The sequence below is a fragment of the Lytechinus variegatus genome, chromosome 4 (assembly GCF_018143015.1).
Source record: "Lytechinus variegatus isolate NC3 chromosome 4, Lvar_3.0, whole genome shotgun sequence".
Classification (NCBI taxonomy): Eukaryota; Metazoa; Echinodermata; class Echinoidea; order Temnopleuroida; family Toxopneustidae; genus Lytechinus; species Lytechinus variegatus.
In genome coordinates this window covers 34,297,787-34,315,509 of record NC_054743.1, presented here as the reverse complement: position 1 = coordinate 34,315,509, position 17,723 = coordinate 34,297,787, and the positions used below count along the sequence as shown (strand labels likewise).

Sequence of the window (17,723 nt, the reverse complement as noted above, 5' to 3'; positions counted from 1 at the left end):
TAGCTCACCATCACGATTCTGAAGTTGCTCCGGGTCTTCTGCCCATTTAAAGTGAGTTTTAAAGGTCCCGTTCGCTCCTAAAAAGTTGATTTAGTTAAAATAGAGTAAATCAAACGAGCATTACACCGATATTTCCATCAAAATCGGACATGTCGGATGTTAACACAGGCACTAATTATGAAATTTTAATAAGTTTTGTCTAAATTCTCAAAACAGTTACACGCATATATGAATCTAGTTGTAAAAAAAATTAGGCCTAGTAATTTGTGATATTTGGGTTTTTCCCCGATATATTTCCCAGGCTACATGTGGAATAAAATATTATGTAATTTAATATGGCCATTTGTGGTATTTGATAAGTACGCCTCAGCTACCAATTCAGAGCCATTGAGGGCATTATTACGGATGAGGGATTATTAAACTTTATATTTTGTAAATATATTTCTTTCCCTAGCTGCAAATCGTGTGAATTTTAAATCTAAAGCTAAAAAAAGTAGACTTAAAAAAAATGCAATAAATTTCTCATTTCATATTAAATATCCAATTCGATAAAATTTGAAATGATGTATATCCAATTTTTCTTGTCTAATTTGTGAAATTCAATTCATAATTGGGATTGACTTGGTGGTTGGTGGGGGGGGGGGGTGCCTTCAGGGGCCCGTTTCATAAAGGACTTGCAACTGTTGTAACTTTGCCATAATGACAACTACCATGGTAACATGGCTCAGCAGCCAATCAGAATCAAGGTTTCCATGGTAGTTGCCATAATGGCAATGTACTGAGTTGCAAGTCCTTTATGAAACGGGCCCCAGGTCATCTGTTGATTGTGGATTGTGAAGACTGATATAACAATATCGGATTTAATTGACATGTTTTCATTTATTGCTTCATTCCCGGCTTCATTCCTTCACAGCAAAAACTGTGGTGTTAACCGGTGTACATAGAGGACCACACCAATTATTTCACACCGGTGTTAAATTGGTGGTGTTAGTTTTACACCTATAGGTGTTATTACAACACCTATGGTTGTTACATTTACACTCTTTGGTGTTATGTTCAATCTCTAAGGTGTTATTATAACAACCTCAGGGTGTGGTCCTCTATTAACACCAATTGGTGTCAGTTTTAACAGTTTTTACAGTGTTGTTTTATAGGCTTAATTAAACAAATAAAATCTTGACATATGATTGAGGAATTAGAAATGATTAGGATTCGGTCCTCCTTTAAAAAAAAAAGGTTGAATCAAATGAATCTGAATGAAATAGAACAAGCATCGAGTAAATGAACTATTTTGAGGGAAACTGGGCCCAAACGCACGAAAATTTGTTTCGAATTTACTCAAGATTATAGCAACATTAATAGTCAGTTATAGCGCATAACACATTATGAATAACGTCTCTATGCGATTCCAAAGGACTTAGATATTATTACCATGGCTGTAGCTCAAGCAGCTAGCTTCCAGCGCTCGGCAATTCAAGGAATAAATTCCTGCTAGGTACCCATTCACCTCACCTGGGTTGAGTGCAGCACAATGTGGATCAATTTCTTGCTGAAGGAAACTATGCCATTATGGGTGGGATTTGAATCCACGACCCTCTGTTTCAAAGTCCGGAGACTAATCCACCGGGCCACAACGTTCCACCTTATACTGAACATCCACTCATTTGATGATTAAGAATTAATGTTCCTCCTGATTTTATTTCGTTTAATTATTTTTTTTTTGAGTCGCGCTTGGAGATATTCTTTCTGCAGCTGCTGCAGCTGCAACTGGCACGTCGAAGTCAGTAGTTACACGCCCTCTCGTGTTTCATTTCTTAAATGTTATCATTTTTGTCAAGATGGCAGCCCCCAGCAAACTCTGGGAGATTGCGACCTGTTATGAACTTGGTCATTGTTGGACCCCTAGTTGCGTAGCAGCTACTTTATCTGTAGGAAAGGCATCGGTGAAATATTCTCTGAAATTGTATACTGCATTCTACTTAGTAAGTATGGTTAATGGGAAAATAACGGAGAGATAACACGTTGATCTAAGTAGGCTAATCCTTTTTGTATGGGCGGTGTGCATGTGAATGATGTGGGGGCGGAGACCGCGACGGGGCCCGAGACCTTGGCCTTGGGTGCCTCGCAGAAATTTCCCGTGCTCCGCGTCGTGATCTCGCAGTCGCAGGAGATTGTTTCGCCTAAGTTAGTCTCATTCATAAGGCAGGGCTCCAAACTAACCCATTTTTTCTGCTGGTCCAACCTTTTCATGTCGGACCAGTAGATACCCAGTTTTTCAAATTTTTACTGGTCCAAACCTAAAATCTACTGGTCCCAAAAAATAAAGAAAACATTAAAAAAAGGCACAAGTTTATTTTTCTAGCCTTTCGTTACCCCCCCCCCCAAATAAAATGAAGGAATGAAGGACAAAAAGAAAGCAAGACAGAAACGAAGGAAGGAAAGAAAGAAAGGAAGGAAGGAAAAGAAAGAATAAGAGAAAGGAAGGAAGGAAAAGAAAGAATAAGAGAAAGGAAGGAAGGAAAAGAAAGAATAAGAGAAAGGAAGGAAGGAAAAGAAAAAAATAAGAGAAAGGAAGGAAAGAAGCAAGGAAGGAAAGAAAGAATAAAAAAGGAAGGAAGAAAAAAGAAAAGGTAAAGAAAGGATAGATGTGAGGAAAAAAAGAACTAAAGAAGGAAAGGAATGAAGAAGGAACAAAAATAAGAAAAGAAAGAAAAAAAAAGAAATGAAGGAAAGAAATGAAGCAAGCAATTCAGAAAGAAAGAAATCCAGAAAGTAGTAGGCCCTAAAGGAAAGAAAGAAGAAGCAATAAAAAAGAAAGGGTTAAAGGAGAGATGGAAAGAAGGACAAAAGAAAGAAAGAAAGAGAGGAAGGAAAGATTGAAAGAAGGAATTAAGGAAGAAATAAAGAAAAGGTAAAATGATAGATAGAAATAAAGGGAAGGAAGGAAAGCAAGCAATATAAAAAAAGAAAAGGTAAAAGAATAGATGAAAGGAAGAAAAAAAAAGAAAGACTGAGAGACAAAGAAAGGAAGTAATACAAAAAAGGTAAATAAATGATGGATGGAAGGAAGAAATAAACAAAGAAAGTAACGAAGAATGAAGGAAAGAAATGGGTAAAAGGAAGGAAGAAGAGAAGAGATGAATATACGATGGATGGACTAAAGAATCAAAGAAAGAAAAATATCAAAAAGAAAGGAAGGAAGGAAGGAAGAAAGAAAGAAAGTAAAAAAGACAGAAAGAAAAAGAAATAGAGAAAAATATTTTTTAAAAGGATAGAAAGAATGAAAGAACGAATAAAGAAAAAAGGGAAAATAAAAAAGAAAGACAGTAACAAAAAACAGAAAGAAGAGAGGGAAAAAAACAAAGAAAGATTGAAAAGAAAGAAGGAAAGAAAGATAGGAAGAAAGCTAAAACTGTTATCATAAATAATTCATCAATTTCTTTTTGGCTCAATTAAAATAGCTACGAAAGAAAGTCAGAAACCAAGTGTATCAACACACACACGCATATGTGGGGCTCATATGTATTCAGACGATATCGCCCAAAACCCGATCTGTTTGAACCAAACAGAAGTGAAAATTTATCCTTTTACTGCTTACAAATGACAGAGTTACTCCAATTTTTAGGAAATATGGACATCATAAGAGCCTTTCATGAGTATGAACCATGAATTTTGACAGTTCTGTGAGAGATTTCTGCCAGAGTTTAGCCAAGCTTCGTTCGTGCAGCCAGTAGAAAATTAACCACGTAGGGTGTGTTGCTGGCTACATGTACACTGTATCTACTCTAGTAGCAATTACGTGCGATTCATTCTGTGTGTGGATGACAGAATTTTTCGGGGGGAAATGGTTTGCAGCGAATTTGATCATTTCTGGAAAAGTTATTGGTCCAACAATGGTTTTTATTACTTGTCATATCGGACCCTTAAAATCTTGCTATTTTTGGAAAAATTACTGGCCAGACAATGACATTTTTTTACTGGTCATGTCGGACCAGTAAATCTTCCTATTTCTGAAAATCTACTGGCCCGACAGCGATTTTTACCGGTCTGGGACCGTCGGACCGCCGCTTGTGTCGAGCCCTGCATAAGGGGGGGGGCACAAGACATGCAAGAGGGCTGAGAGTGAGATGATAGTGCAGTTATTGCCAGACTTATAGAGAGCTGGCAGCCGTCTGTTTCAAGGAGTTTTTAAACATTTTTTATTTTTTAATTTCTCCTCGTACACAGACAGCTCGCTATTGACTGTGCAGCCACCATTAGGGGGTGAACAATGCAAAATTCTCCCGACGGGGCACATTGATTTTTGTCTTTATTTCATAAAAATATTGAAAAAGAATTGAACCGAAATGCAGATTATTATTCCATTTTGGCCTGAAATGCACCACAATGGGGAAAAATCAACTTAAAAGGGGAAAAACAGTGACTTAGATCTACTTCAGCTGTCGCGCAACTTCACAGTCTTCACTCCCTCGTTTTATCCGAACTTAAAGGGGTGGCCCAGGCTGAAAATATCTGTATCGTAATAGATAGAGTAGAATCCACTGAGCAAAATGCCGAAAATTTCATCAAAATTGGATAAGGAATAATAAAGTTATTTAAGTTTTAAGTTTAGCAATATTTTGTGAAAACAGTCGTCATGAATATTCATTAGGTGGGCTGATGATGTCACATCTCCACTTACTGTTTTGTTATGTTATTACATAAAATCATATTTTTTTCATTATTTCATATTTTGGTGAATAATATGTCTCCCTTATTATGAAATAAGTTGCAGCAATAAATATCTAATGCACTAAATCAGTTGTCAATCCAATTTGTCTAGTTCTTGGAGGAAAAAATTGAATAAACCTAATTTCATATAATGAAATACAAAAGAACAAGTGGAGATGTGACATCATCAGCCCACCTGATGAATATTCATGACGACTGTTTTCGCCAAATATTGTTAAACTTTAAAATTCAATAACTTTGTTATCCGATTTTTATGAAATTTTCGGCATTTTGCTCAGTGAATTCCACTCTATTTATTAAGCTATAAATACTTTCAGCCCGGACCACCCCTTTAAGTACATAAACATATGGCCATCGAGTCCCCTGTACAGATTGCGCTAGAACTTCGGTGTCTGTATTTGGTGAGTGGAGCCAACGTAGTTCAGTGGAACAACCAACAGAAACAGAGACCGAAGCTTTTGGTCTATGCCAGACTCTGAGTTACACAATCACAGCTGAGATCTAATCTCTTAATTGTAATTAGTCTAGGCCTTGGAGGAGTTTTTCCCACACTCTACAGATAAAAAAAAGGAGTGCCTTTAGTTTACTTTAGAATCCATAGCCATATTTAGGGACAGTGATTTTCCGCGATCGCGGAAAACGGACGGAATTCACGGAAATGGCCTTTTGAAACGGAAAGTGGCATTTCAAACGGAAAATCACAGAAAACATATTTTTCCTCAAAATACACAGAACAGCAACATAAATTACTCAAAAATCTCAACAAAATACGAATATTAAATGGCCACAAAACCTCACAAAACACGATCTCACTTGACCAAAATCAACATATCATGACTGCTCTTCACTCCTTCACACCAAATCGTACCCCTCGCCCCGGTCCTTCCCGGCCGCTCTGGCAGTGTACGGTCGATCGGCCGTATCAAAATCATTCACATGCAGGTCGTGTTTTGCTGCCCTCTACGTTTGAATATGTACAGCACGATCTTGAAATCCAAAATGGCGGATAGAATGAAATCGTTGACTGCTCGAAACGATGTCCAAAACCCCCCCAAATTATCTATAAAAGTTCATTCAACAGTGAAATAATGCTAGAAATGTAAAAGGTGAGGATGTATTCATGTGAGATATATGTGTCAAAATATTTTTTTGTGCCCGCATAGATCCGATTAGAGCGGATTCTACTGTGTTGTTGGTACAGTGACAGATCCAAATTTTGACCAGCGCGAGCGTTAACTTGTGTTATTGCTACTGGATAGGTAAACGGAATTGTCACTTTTCCGTGTGTACAAAGTCTCTATAGGGAAACGGAATTTCCATTTTCTGACATGCCGAAACAGAATTTAAGATTTTCTGAAACGAAAAAGGCAATTTTTTGAAACGGAAAATCACTGTCCCTACATATTAATCAAACAACCTACTTAGCCTGACACGAGAAAGTAACTTTTTAGAACGAGACATCACACACCCTACATATGTAATTGATTCATGACATTTGATTGTAAGCCCCACTGTGAATGAAGTGAGACGTAGCTAACGTTAGTCCAGTTCCACATTGGAAAAATTCATGGATTAACAGAGACAAAAAATCTGAAAATGGGGTATACAAATTTTTATTTTTTGAAATTTCATTATTTTTTTTAAAATTTCATTTTCATTCTTTTTCATTTCATTTCATATCAGTTGTGAAACCATGTGGTCCAGTGCTAACTCACACTTACATAGCAATGAGAGGTTTATATGTTAACTTTATACAGGGATTATAGACTAGTGCTGCAAGTCAGGCGGCATGTTCGGGTTCGGTTCGGCAGGGTTCGGCAATTTTTTCTGAACTTTGGTTCGGTTCGGGGTTTGGCAATAAATGCCAAATTAAATTTAAGGTTGGCCTTGAGTCTGGCCTGGGATTAGCTTGGTCACAGTCCATGGTCACAAAGCCCAATATTATTTAATTATGTAATCTAAAGACCCTGATAATGTTCTACTAGATATAAATTTTACAAATGACTCTATTTACAATTTCATGAGCTATACCACAATTTTGTTGATCTCAGCAGAACTGAGGATGCATCAATTTGCTTTTGCTTTTGGTGAGTTCTGCAGTTGTCATTTGCAGTTGGACATTAACTTTTGGTGATAAATTCTCAATCTGAAGTACAGATTTTTATTCAGATTGAAAATGGCAGAAATGAGTCGATTTTGGCAGCAGTGTACTTGTTATGAATTTCTTCACTGTTGGTCCCCATCATGTTCAGGTGCTGTTTTTTCGATTGTCAATGCAGTGACAAAGTACTCTATTAGGATGCATGCAATTTTTTATGTGGTATGTATCAGTATGTCAATCTGGGGCTGATCTCAGGAAAGGGTCTTTCCAAGGACCATCTTTCGTGTAGCCCACCTTTAATGATACGCTGTATGCAGGATATTTCTCAATTTTATGATAAGCAAATAAAATTTTTTAGCTAGCTTTTAAATCAATTTTTACACAATTTCACTACATGTAGTTTTCTTTAAAGTGCATAAAGTGTGCTCCTTCAGTTTAATATACAGAGTGAGGTTTATGATTTTTTTTATTAATACACCTCAGAAATTGCTAATTCAATTAGAGGGATTGCCAATCTCACGAAAGAGTCCTTTCTCCCAAATAATTTGATGCAATTTTAGATGTACATTTGGATGATCAGGAAGTATTCTTTGCTGTGATGTAAATTTGATTCGTGCCTATAAAGTGAGGCATGTCTGCAATGAATGAATTTTGATGTCCATGAAATCAAGAGTTGCAGTAAAATAGTTTGCAAAATTTATTGATTTTAAATAATCAAACCAACATCAGAATGAGAATCATTTCAGAAACATTTTTGTTAATCAAGAAAAAAAATGAAGAAGATTGGCTGAACTTTTTTTTTTGGGGGGGGGGGTTGCAGAAGCATTGAAATGGTTCTATCTTTCGTTGTCCATGCCCTACCTACTTCATTCCATCCATCCATCCTTTACAGGTCTCACACACATACGGACGTCTGAAAAAGAAACAGAGATTGACTTGGTCACGCCTGGTGCCTTTCTTTCGTGACGTCTTCCAGTCGACATTGTTTCTTTCTAGCAATGTCTCAATGGTCATATCTGCATTCTGTGTATTTAGGTACCTTCCAAAGTGCATGTGAATCGGAGTCGTATAGTGACGACAATTACAAGGCAGCACACTTCCAATGTATTCATCTTTTGTTCAACGGATGATTTCAAAGTGGGACAAAAACAATTATGAAAAACCAGTATACTTTTATATACTCTAGAGGAAATATATTTTTTTTAAAACTCAAATGGAAGCTGAATTTCTGTAAGGATGTAATACATTGGCTTTGTGTTCCCTTCTTGTTCACAAATTCTGGCTTGCCATATGATTGAAATTTATTTTGGTACAATTTTTGTGTAAAAGATATTTTTTTAAACTTCATTGACATCTTTTTGTTGTTTTTCGATCATTCATGGTTTCACTAATCTCACTTCTGTGCAGAACTCAGAAGAGTCCCCTCTAATTCTTTTTTTCGTCAGCTTCAGTTGTCAATTCCTCTTTTTCAACTGACAAATTTTGATTAGTTTTTTAATCTGATTATGTGTGTTATTTCATACTTCTTACTCCATGTATTTGTTCATGTACCACTAATTATACTTGGCAAGCCAGAATTTGCAGTCTAGTTTATGAGTATGCTATTATGTTATGCTTGAAATCGCATTCTTGTTGAAAAAAACTGCGTTCATTGTAATATGAACAAGCTTTCAGAAGCAGCCAAGGCTTTTTCTTTGTTTCATATTTTCAAACTAGATCACTACTAGTGAGTTTTATTTTGCAAAGTTTTTACTTGCATCAACTATCTAGCACTTTCAGTAGGGCATTTCATAATAGCTTTCTCATATTCTTTCAGGCTCCCCACTGCATTTTTTTCTTCAAAAATTCTTTCCTGTAAAAAAATGTCTTTGTGTTTGTTGTGTATTACAGATATCCGCCTTAGTTCGAAAACGAAGTTGGCCGTATTTTCAAAAGGGTCTGCCTGTGGAAATCCTGCAGTCTACCGCTTTTTTGTCCACCAATGCCGCCCTCTTCATGAATTTTATTTGTGTTTATAGGTACTGTAAAATGTAAATCACCATGGGGGAAAAAATTAGAAGACATTTAGGGTTAGGAACTTGGGATTGAGATGATTGTGTCAAAAAATAAATGATTGTTTATCTTTAGTTACATGTATCAAATAGACGGTGGACCTTTTAATTACAATTTTACAATTCAATAGTTTACTTCTTTTCATTCCCAAATATATTTTATAAATTATACGGTACATTTATTTCCAGGGTTTGGGCAAATCTTTTCATCTTATTTATTTAATTTTTATTTTCAGGTTTTTGTTTTAGTTCACTTAGATAATTTGCACCATCACTTTAGTGACCATCAACATGATCTGCACCTTTTCCTATTTTTAGTATAAAATATTTTTAATTTCATGATAACCAGCAGAGATAAACAGTTAAAGAATGATGCTTCTTGTCATGCTTAAGAAAGAAAAGCGAAATTGCACCCTTCATCTGATACATGTTATTTTTCTTTATTAATCCAATTAACTACATATTGATGTTTAAATAAATGTATGAAGAGTATTGCACCCATACTTATGTTCTCTTTTTATCAATGAGGTACTGGTTTACAATGTTTTGAAGTTAAATCCAACTATTTCAAGTTTTCCAACATTCCAACTATTTTCAATTCTATCAGAAATCTTAATTTGTACTTTGTATGCTTCAGTATGCTATGTACGAGATGTCCTTAAAAAATAATATGTTTATCAAATAATCTCTATTTCCCCTAGAATTGATTAAAAACTTTTTACAAAAAAATTATTGTGCGGAGACTTTGAGATTATGTCATTTATTATCGCAAGTAAATTCGTTTTTATATTCAAAACTTTAAATCAGTACCTTAAATATTCTATTTGTTTTGCATAAAGTTTACCTCAAACTAATTTCGATTCTCTTGAATACAAACTTTGTTTAATGTTGAGCTTACAAAAAAAGAATAAAACCCATATTTTTTTCTGTTCAAACTTCTTTCACATTCCTGTAATTATCAGGTACTTGAATTTCAATGATTTATGCCAGTGGGGAAAAATGTTATTAAAAAAAAGACATTCTGAAATACCAATAGAAGTCTATGACTTATAAGAAGAAGAACTATTCAAATTCATGGCAGAATTATTAATATCATAATAAATACTATCAGCACAATATCTTGTATTTTTTACTTAAAAATCTATAATGCATATATACCTATAGGGGATAGTGACAGAAGTGACCGTTATGTCCTACATTTTTTGCATATTTCTCCAAAAATAAATCAATAAGTGACCATTGTACCCAGTTCTAGCTTAATATGTCCTTTATTTTTTCCTTTTTTTTCAGACATTTATTTGGAGGTTTTTATACTGGATTTGGTTTTATTTCTTCATTTCCTGCCTGCTTTATTGCCATATTGACTGAAAGAAAAAGCAGGTGAGTTGATGACGATGATGATGGAAATTTATTGAAACAGTGATGATGATTGTGACGGTGGGGATAGTTAGGAATGTGAGAGGATGTTGGTCGTGCTATTGAAGGTGATGGTAGGTTTGATGGTGATTTTTCTGCTGATGATGTTGGTAAGGATGTGTAGATGAAAGAAAATTGGTAACACTGATAACGATGGCAGTGATGATTGTGAAGAAGGTGATGATGGTGATGGTGATCTTGATGATGATGATGATGATGATGGTGATGATGATGATGATGATGATGGTGATGATGATGATGATGGTGATGATGATGGTGGTGATGGTGATGATGATGATGGTGATGATGGTGATGATGATGATGATTCATGATGATGATGGTGATGATGATGGTGGTGATGGTGATGATGATGGTGATGATAATGCTGATGGTGGTAGTCATTGAAAATTATGAAAACAATGATAGCAGGGATAGTTCTGAAGGTGAAAGGAGTAATATCTAAAGTAATCTTGAAGGTGATGATAGGTTTGGTGATAGCGTTGGTAATAATGATGATGTGTAGATTAAAGAAAATCAGGAAACAAAATAATGATTATGAATGATGATGATGGAATTATGGAAACAATATGACAGTAGTGATGGTGAGGATATTTATGAAGTTGAAAGGAGTAATGTTGTTCGTGCTATTGAAGGTGATGATAGGTTTGGTGATAGCGTTGGTAATAATGATGATGTGTAGATTAAAGAAAATTAGGAAACAAAATAATGATTATGATGATGATGATGGAATTATGGAAACAATATGACAGTAGTGATGGTGAGGATATTTATGAAGTTGAAAAGAGTAATGTTGGTGCTATTGAAGGTGATGATAGGTTTGATGGTGATTTTGCGATTGATGTTGGTAACGATGATGATTAAATAACTTTGGTACAGTAAACTCAATAATGATGGTAATGATGACCATGATGGTGGTGATGATGGTAATGATAATGCTGCTGCTGCTGCTGATGATGAAGATGAATGAAGATGATGGTGGTGATGATGATGATTTATTTACATTACTATACCTTTGTCATTGTATTTCAGGAGATCAATGCTAGCACTCTATACAATGAATCTTGTAAGTAGCCTACATCTCTGTGACATAATTATTCCTATTCATTCCTAGCAGTGATTTTCATTTATAATTTTTTTACAATTGTGTGCACCATTGGTAAAATGTTCAGATTTTGTTTTGTTTTGTTTTGTATTTTTGCTTTTCTCTTCTTGATCGTTTCACTATAAAATTTTTGTTGATTAAAATGTAAACTATCAAGAAAGTTTAGAAACAAACATACCATTACAATTTCTTCTCCCTTGCTTGTTAGTTATTCCACTTTAAAATGTCAGGAAACCAAATCCATGTCCTTTATATTAAAGCAGGTAGTCCTCCTGTTTGGCTTGTCTATAAAGCATTTTGGACTGTACATAATAAAAATAGGGAACATTCGTTCAGAATATTTTGAACTTCTTTGTATTGTTTTCCACATCAGGAAGTAGTATTTAACATTTATCTTTTAGTTGTACTTTGTTCATTCATGGTTCTTTTTCATCATCTTCAATTATAAATTCCTGGTTTCCAACTGACAGATTTTTGATCAGTTTTGAATTTGATGATTTGCTGTATTTCATTTTACTATTGCTTCATTTACGTACCACTAATTATACATGGCAGGCCAGAATTTGTGGTCTCGGTTACAAGTGTATTATGTTATGCTTAAAATCGCATCTTGTAAAAAAAGTTTTTTTAAAATATGAAGAAAAAAATCAGCATTCTTTGTAATGCAGACCAGCTCTTCAAAGCAGCCAGGGAATTTGCTTTAGTTTCATATTTTCAAACTATCACTAAGTTTTATTTTGCATGGTTTATACTTTTTCATTCAGAATATTTTTTTATTCTGTGTTATGTTTTCCCATCAGGCCATGGAAGTAGTATTCAACATGTGTAAGCAGAGGAACTATGTCTCACCAATCAAGAATGGAGAAGTAAGTTCTATTTACTTTGTCCAAAGTAGATTTAATAATTTTTTTCTGGCAATATGAGAGGTATCTTTCCTCGTGTATAATAATCAAGAACATTGAAAGTTTGAGGTGAAATGGAAGTTCATCTTAGACGCGTTTTCGTGCAATTGTACTAATGTAATGCCAGCAATACAGGCTTTGAAAAACAATATTAAAGACATCCCTTGTATTGTGTCAGTGGATCAATTTCTGATCATTCACGCCAAGCAAGGAAATATTATCTTTATAGAGATAACAAAGAAAATATGAATTTGTGAATAATGTGAATTTGTACACACATTATAGGGGTCTACATGTATATTACAAGACTACGCTGCCTGGTCAGAATGTTGCACTATGGGTAATGAACATGGCCAGATATGGGTAGTCAAAGACTTAAGGGTGGGCTAGATTAGGGCTGCTGGATCATATGCCTTTAATTAAAGCAAAATACAGTGTATGTATTTGTTATTAATTGTAATGTATATGCATGTAGATTTCCTTATGGCACTTTTTGGTCCATAAATAGACCAAGTGTATTGAACAGATCTAAATGTATACTGGGAGCATACATTAAGGGCTAGAGGGGTAAGGGGGGGAGGGATTATGATCACAAGCAAATTGTAATTGTTGATTATTTACATACAGCGCATCCCTCATGACCTCAAACAGGCATACATGTACATGTATACACACAGCACATGTGTACCTCTTTTTTGGTTTTAGAATTGTGTTCAACTGTAATAATTAGTACATATTCATTGATATGAAGTAATTAGTCGGTTAGAACAAATATGTCCAGATTAGCAGATTTTTGTGTCACTATCAAGGGACATGCTCATAACCTTGCTGGTATCTCGTCTCTGTTTATTCATTTTATCATTGTGAACCTGCATGATGTCCAATGTCTACATTTTTGCTGGAAAAAAAAACGATGGTTGTCGGACAAGTGCATACAGGGTGGCCAGCTTTAGTAGTGAAAAATGCGTCTAAGACGTTGTTTTGATATATAGGAAAACTTAATTTGAGATAATTTAGCTTTGGTTTGCTTCTTGTTGGCCATCCTTCATATAAATTGACCAAGCCTTGATTTAACTCTAAAAGGCATAAGGTGAGGGGGATTGAGATGATCTGCCCTGCTTCCCGTTTTTGTGTGAGAAATTAATATGTAACTCAAAAAGCTGGTTTCACGTTGTTTCATGGATTCTTTCTGACAAGGTTCATGCAACTTTTAAGACCAAATATCAAATGTGCAAACACTGGATACGCTGTTCTGAAATTGCGCAACATTTTGTGTGCAAGTCAGAAAAAAATGGCAGGATTTCATTCACACTTTTGTTGAATTTTGTAGAAATTTATAGAAAAATTTAAGTTTTGAAAGTTTCTTGGGTCAATTGTCTCCCAAACCACCACCACACCGAGCCCCCCCCCCGGCATACAGCTATGATAGTGATTTTAACTTGAGAGCCTCATTCTGGACCCTTGCTTCTTTAGGAGCCCCCAAAGAATGAATAACCCTCACTCGTTTAAATTTTTGTGACAATGTGTCATCTTGATCTGATGTAAGTTTGTAAATGTTTGTGAATGAATTATCCTCCAAAACACATTTCAAGGAAATTACCTGAATGCAACTTACCCTCTACGCCCTGTAACATAAAGCTTAGCAATCGATCATTGGAGTAGCTTTTACGATTGATCATACGCACTAATCAATGCAGTCGATTGCAGAAATCAGTCACATGATCATTCATTGCGCTTTGTGTGACAGGGCCCTGGAGTGGACTGGTCATTATCTAGACATTCTATGATGGCCTGAGGGAATCATTTCAAGGGTCATCTTCACTCGTGGATTAATTCCTTTTGATTTTTGATTGGCATTTGTTATGATTTAGATGCCTAGAGCGTGATAAGAAGCATGTATATTCAGGGTCAGTCTATTCTTAGGGGTAAACTCCACTTCACCGCTTATCAAGACTGATCGTGTCAATTTATTCTGAAATGATAAGATATAAACCAGTTGAAGTGGCAGGATTCGGACTATAAATAATATTTGATTGCAATAGGTTTTATATATTTTCATTAATCAGAAAAAAAAGGAAGCTTGTGTCAAACAAGCATTCGATCAAGGATATTTTGAAGGATATTTTTACCATAGTACATGTAGGTCCATGTTTTAACTGAGCTTTCATCAGAAGTGTATTTTGTCTGCAGTTCAGTTCATACTGAAAATTGTTACGCAATTTGTATGAAATCAGTTTGTAAATATCCTAACTTCCCCTTTACTTTGAGTCTCGTTTTCCTGCGCACTCTTGAACCAAATTGATGATTTCAGGATAGTTCTATTGGTGTATCAGAAGGAACGGTTTCAGACCGCCTCGAAGTTCGCCAGTTCCAGGTATTCTCTGATCAGGAAATTTACCCCCATCAGAAAATACCAGGTATTTTGGTAATGTGAAAGCAAAGTCGCGTAATTTCCCCGAAAGAAAATACCCGCTAAATAGTAGGTACTTGGCGAAATTACGAGAACTTTCGTGGGGATTTTTCCAAGGTCGCAGGTATTTTGGCGATGTGAAAGCAAATTACAGGAACTTTTATCCCAGCGTGTCGTTGGGCGCGGCGGCGTGGGTGGCTGCTGGGCTAGTGATTTTGAATCTCCCGCCTTGCCTGCTTATCAGACCACACTGCGCATGCTCGTAACTTTGGGAACTTATCCCGAAGGATGTGTTTCGGGGCGATGTGAATGCAGGAATAATTAATGGGTATTTTTTAGCCTTAAAAAGTTCTCATAATTAAACGGGGATTCTTGTGATCGAGGCGGTTTGAAACCACGTATTGATCTCTGCGTTGGAGTTTTTAGTCCAAAACATAAATGTTTTGGACTTACCCTTTATGACCAGACCACCAGAGAGAAAGATATGCACAGTGCTATCAATATTTGATCACATATTTCAGAATTGTCGGTGCAATGGCCTGGTGAAAAATATGTTATGATGATTTAATTTTATAATCATTCTCTCAATTGACCTCTCATTTCAGGTTTTGATATTTGCAGCTGCCTCAGCAATCATCTTCTGTATGCTCCGGTAAGACCCCTAAAATCTTTATTTTATCATTTCCAAAGTTTTTGGATTGTGAAGCTGAAAGGGAGAGGGAAAATCACAAACTTGGGATTGTTCAATTCCTACTTCGTTATAAGAGGTCTAATTTTTAGATGATCATGAGAGTCACGTGAATTCTTGATGTTGAATGAATGTATTTTGATCAGTAAATGAGATGTTCTTTTCACCGACTGATACACTACAGCTATGATTGGAGAAAAGGGAAAGCATCAATGTGGAATAATGAAAGATTTCAAAGAGCGCCCTCTTGCTTCCTGAGGTATACAGCATTTTTTTCTGAAGGGAAATGACTTGTTGGGAGTAAAGACACATTTTCATATTTATAAGTTGATTTATCTGACAATCAAGCAATCCCTTTGTGATATTTTTTTTGTAAGAGAGATTCAGAATTTTGATTTATACTGGGCTATTAAGGACTTACTAATACAAAAATGTAAATATTGACTTTTTTAAATTTCTATTTAAAAAGTGTGTATAAAAATGATCAACATTCGATCTGTTGTGAAGTATAGAGTATTGAATTGCGGTGTAATCAATTTTCCATTTTTGCATTTAAGCTTTTTTGATGCCATGTTTTCGTAGTGCACGATGAAATACCTCCATAACCCAAATTTGGTGGAAATCGGTAAACGGGGCCTGAGATATGACCTCATGAATACATTATTAGCTCCAATGAAATAAAACTTGAAATAAAACTTGAATCAATATACAAAATATAAATATACAATATATAATATATAAAATGTATATTGGCATTGTTCTTAATATTACGAGCCAGGCAAATAATACCTACATTTGAATTAAAAGGCATAGAAAGCTATTTGTGTATTTTAATTAAAGGAACCTGTCTATTTTTAGAGTAATACCAAAGAATATTATATGCAGACAATAATAATTAATAAATGATGAAACACACGAAGGAAACAATTTTTTGAAGGAGCAGAAAACAGTGATTTGTTGGCCTACACTCATCATGATGGTTTTTAGATAAGTTGGTAACTTGCCTAAACTGTTTTTTTTAATACATTCAGTACATTAAGTGCCCAAATTACGTTTTGAAACAATAACTGAAATATTTTGTTTACCATTTAAACATGAGGAAAGAATCAATGAAAAATGCGAACCAGACAATGTAAAAGATACATTGACATTTTTGGCTTCCCATAATTTTAGCACAGAGTTAGGCCATGGCTTAGACTGATCTTGACTTTATTAAACTACATGTATGGGCCAATGACTATTCCATTCACACTTGAAAAATGGAGCAAGGTTGACCATTAAAATACTCTATATTTCACCCTCACATTATAAAACTCTTCAATCATTCAACCTAACGATTTGTGTTATGTCTTGGTGTGATTCTCTTATTTGCTCTCTCTTCTCTTTCTGTCTGTCTATTTTCTTCCTTCATTCTCTTATCCTTTTCTTTATCTCTTCTTTGTTTTAATATTCTCACTCCTTTCCTAGATCTCTTCCTATAATATAGATCACTTTCAAAGATCAAATAGATCAATCAAATTCTCTGTCTCTCTACTCCTCTCTTTCAACCACTCTCCTCTCTATAGACTTTCAAAGAAATTCATACGACTATGAGAAGAAGAGACAAAAGATAAAACTGAAAATTAGCAGTATACTAATATTCTTTTTCAAATAACAAACAAATTCTATGATAACAAATACTGATACATGTACATAACAAGTGCAGAAAATATATCAAAAGTTCGCATGAACATAATGAGTACCTCTTAAAATCATTTTTATAGAAAATTACTATTTACAAATGTACAAAAGAGATGATTTTGACTCCCCCTCTCAACTCTATGATGCTATTCTACACACTTGTACACATTTTCTTTTTCAAAATAAAAACACATTTCGATTTCTTTTATTTTTTTTATTCAGTGCTTTTAGAAAAAGTTGATTTGGTTCATTTGTCAAGTTGAATCACACCATGAGGCATCTGTCTGTATTTTCTCCCTATAACTACTGTGGTGATTTAACATACACAGTGCATCATGCCCCATAGGGGAGCCAATGCACTTCTGACGAATGAATCAGTTTTACGACTAATGTATCAATTTTCATGACTTAAACAAAATTTAGTCTGGTGTAATTTCTATACTTCCACATTTTACAATTATTATGCCAAAAATCTCTTTGAAATGAAGAGTACAATAATATTGAATACTGTGCATCTCTCAACGAATATACTTGAAATATTGAAATACATGCCCATAGAAAGCTGTTGTTTTTCAAAGCATTTTGCTAATCAATTTGAAGTACATGTATTTGAATTACTTT

The 17,723-nt window shown here is 34.9% G+C and overlaps 1 protein-coding gene across 3 annotated transcripts; it reads left to right on the top strand.

Moving 5' to 3' along the window:
• Positions 1–1,818: 1,818 nt before the first annotated feature.
• On the top strand, positions 1,819–16,119 carry LOC121413902 (transmembrane protein 135-like). Of its 3 annotated transcripts, none has more exons than XM_041606896.1 (6): positions 1,819–1,982; positions 8,723–8,850; positions 10,174–10,263; positions 11,350–11,383; positions 12,223–12,288; positions 15,340–16,113. In XM_041606896.1, the coding sequence occupies exons 1-6, from the start codon at positions 1,839–1,841 to the stop codon at positions 15,388–15,390; spliced, it is 513 nt and encodes a 170-aa protein (XP_041462830.1). In that variant the 5' UTR covers positions 1,819–1,838; the 3' UTR covers positions 15,391–16,113. The 3 variants fall into 3 exon arrangements, with proteins under 3 accessions (XP_041462830.1, XP_041462829.1, XP_041462831.1); XM_041606895.1 differs by lacking the exon at positions 8,723–8,850 and adding an exon at positions 7,725–7,867; XM_041606897.1 differs by lacking the exon at positions 1,819–1,982 and adding an exon at positions 7,011–7,051 and having other exon boundaries at positions 15,340–16,119.
• The last annotated feature ends 1,604 nt before the right edge of the window (positions 16,120–17,723 follow it).